Raw genomic sequence first — 3,353 nt, 5'->3', positions numbered from 1 at the left:
GCCAATTGCTTACAAAGTGGTAAATCATAAACGGACAAAAATACTTTAATCCAATTTAGATTATATAATTGAAATTTTTATATGATTGTATAACTGAAAGTGACAACACAATGAAACAACTAGAAATAAAATAAAAAACTCACCATTCCCTTGAATGGGCATTGTGATGTCACAGCAGAAAACGTGTTTTAAAAATAAACCTAGCACCTGCAATAAGAAACAACACAAATTATTTAAACTGTTAACACATTTCTGATAGTTTTTGATTAAACAAATTTAATCACCCACAAAGTTACACACATGGTAACTAGTAAGCAGGCACAACGTGTATGAAACAGAACATCTGTGTTATAACTTTTTGCACTCAAGAAAAAGAAACATTTTTCAATAGATTGCAAAGTCATATCAATTTAACAACATGACTATAACTTTGAATACTTGTTACATTTGATTTTGAAATATTAAAATAAAGTGGTAACAGTAACATATTGTACATTGAATGTTATTAACACAGGCATCATGTGACCATATGTCCACTGCCGTGGCAAAGTGGTTAGCACACCTGCCTCTAACCCAGAGACAATAGGTTCAAGGCTCGTCCGTGCTACCATTGTGGGCGTACGTGTCCTACCATTGTGGGCCAGGCAAGCAAGACACTTAACTCGACCATACATAAAAAAAAAACAAAAAAATTAAAAATCACCAAAAAAAGTAACATACATGATAACTTATAAGTAACATATATGGTAACTCGTCGGCTTTCATTTATGGCACATTTTATGAAATATTTAAATAGACCTTGTCAGGAATAGGTTATTATGCTTACATGTGTCAACAGTTACAACATACAAAATTGAAACTAATTTTAAATGACAAACATAGATAACTTATACAAAACCTGAAACATTGTTAATATGATATCCATGTTTAATGATAAATATAAAAAAGCTTTAAAATATTGAATGAATTAATAATTATTCTGATGTAAGCAACTTGAACAAAGGACAGTTCTTTTACAAACAAACTACAAGAGAAGCTTTTGGAACTTAACAAATATTTTCTTCATTTTGAATAAAACAAGTAATGCTGTTGTTGATCGACGTTTGGGGCTCAGGGTTTAGATACTTGCATCGTAACTGATAAATAATGTCTTAGATTTTCAATACTTTACAATTGACAGCGAATGTATGTTTAGGCAAGACACTGAACAGTGATTGTTCCAATCCAGTGGTCACTGAATGGGTTATCCGAACTGTCTTATCAGGAGATTCAAGCCTTTGTGATAAACATTCCATTTGTAGGTACATAAGCAGTCTGGGTGTTGCGTTAATAAACCAAATCTGGCTTATATCCTAGATTCTTATACCTCATCCATATAGAATAGATACTTAGTGTTTCAGTGTTTCACAATTATTAATTGCACTTCATCTTTTTTTGCAGCCATCATTTTTCTATGAATTACTTCTTTTTCGATTTACCTTAAAACAAAATATATTTTTTAAATTATTTTAATTTTTTCAAAATTAAATATATTACCTTTTTTAGTTTTGACATGATTGTTATTGTAAGTTACATTTTGACATAATATAGGGCTTTGGTTCATGTGATTGCTGTTAATTGTCATTTGATTCCTGTAAATTTATGTTAAATATTTAAAATAAACAAAGAAACAACTAGTTGTGTTTTTTTTAACAACTGTCGTTAAAAAACAAAGTAAATTAATATGTATGTATAAAAACAAAACTGTCAAGATCTATATTCCAATTAGTGTTTGTTTTAACACTAAAGACATTTTAACAGTTTGTTTTGTTATTCTGTATTTTCTTGTTACATAATATTTTTAATCTTCGCTATAATAATTTAAAAAAATGTTTTGTCTGTAAAAAAATTATACATAATAGCCATGCCTCTGTTTTCCAGTTGTGACACCATTTGCCTTGTCATCTTTGTAGGATTTCGTTTCTAGTTTAAGAAATTAGAAAATAAAAGAAATTTAAACAGTGTGTAAGAAATTTTAGATGTAATTTCTTCTATGTTGACATAATAACATAACGTAAATTTTATTTATCTCTTTAAATACAGTAACAAAGATGAGATTAAATAAAACAGTAAAAAGAAAGGAAATTAGCAGAAAAAACAACAGTCGTTAAAAATGTTATAGTAAAGTCTACAAAATATAAATTATATTTCACAGTAACGAAGATCAGATAAGTTAATACAGCGAAGAGAAGGAAATTAGCAGCAAAACTACAATCCTTTAAATTCTTACAGTAAAGTCTATGTTATGTTAAAGTTACCTCCATTTTGTTTAACCCCTTGCTGTATTCCTGTAGCAGATCCTTTTACATTGACCTCTGCCTCTACAACTTTAACACATGCACCTGAAGCATTAAATACAAAACAAGTTAAATATAAAACACACATGCAAATAAGAACTTGAAAAAATCGACACTAAAATTTGCATATTAATAATAATCAACACACTTTATTATTTAGTGTTGAAACAATTTAAAAACAATTTCCTAGAACAGTCTCATATATTATTGTTACATAGATATCATATATATTAATGTTTTATTCACCTTGGCCAAGTTTAACACCTGTAGAATTATCTTCCGCGTTTATTTTCATGTTCCTAATTGATAAAACTGCAATACATATTCACAGGATAAAAATGTATAAAAATATATAGTATATTCAACAGCTATTGAATGAATAACATATTTTTTATTTTTACAAGTATTAAAATTTTTTTCTTTCTTGCTAACTTTTGTTGCGCACAGAATAAAAAGAAAATAGAATAAAAAAAATACAGGTTCACAGAATGTATAAAAATATATTGGATATGCCCAACAGCAATTGAATGAATGTCATTGAATGCCACATATTGTTTATTTGTACACAGTATTTTTTTTCATACTAACTTTTATTGGCAGCGCTTTTTATGCATTCGTTTTAACCTCTTATAGCTCTAAGATGATTTTAGTTTTTTAAATTGAAACGTTTGTAATGAAATCGTATATTACATATACTGTCATAAGAATGACCAGAACAAAATCTTTATTTTATTCACCTAAGTATTGAAATTCTTATAGCTAAATATAAAAATGAAGTAATGGTTTTAGTTTTTGAAACCAGAACATTTGTATTGAAAGTCGTGTCCTATATATGTGCTGTCACTTTATATAATGAATAAACGGAAAATATGTGTTTTTATGCAAGTATTGGAACTCTTGCAGCTAAATAGAAAAATGAAGCTAATGGTAAAACTCACATGATAATCCTGGGAAGTTCTTTCAATTGGATCCTGTTGAACTAATAATAGAAAAGTAAATTTGCTTTAGAGGGGAATT

At 28.2% G+C, this 3,353-nt stretch overlaps 1 protein-coding gene across 2 annotated transcripts in view; it reads right to left on the bottom strand.

Moving 5' to 3' along the window:
* Positions 1-1,065: 1,065 nt before the first annotated feature.
* The window catches only part of LOC100177649, an 8,247-nt gene continuing 5,959 nt past the window's right edge, over positions 1,066-3,353 (bottom strand). For both annotated transcript variants that reach the window (XM_009860849.3, XM_026834930.1), the window contains 5 exons: positions 2,583-2,648; positions 2,298-2,381; positions 1,908-1,962; positions 1,537-1,631; positions 1,066-1,478 (listed from right to left, as the gene is read on the bottom strand). In XM_009860849.3, coding sequence (XP_009859151.1) covers positions 1,459-1,478; positions 1,537-1,631; positions 1,908-1,962; positions 2,298-2,381; positions 2,583-2,648 — 320 coding nt within the window. In that variant the 3' untranslated portion in view covers positions 1,066-1,458. The remainder of the gene's footprint in view (positions 1,479-1,536; positions 1,632-1,907; positions 1,963-2,297; positions 2,382-2,582; positions 2,649-3,353) is intronic.

Source organism: Ciona intestinalis, chromosome 7 (genome assembly GCF_000224145.3).
Source record: "Ciona intestinalis chromosome 7, KH, whole genome shotgun sequence".
NCBI classification, from domain to species: Eukaryota; Metazoa; Chordata; class Ascidiacea; order Phlebobranchia; family Cionidae; genus Ciona; species Ciona intestinalis.
This window is presented reverse-complemented; position numbering and strand designations above follow the sequence as displayed.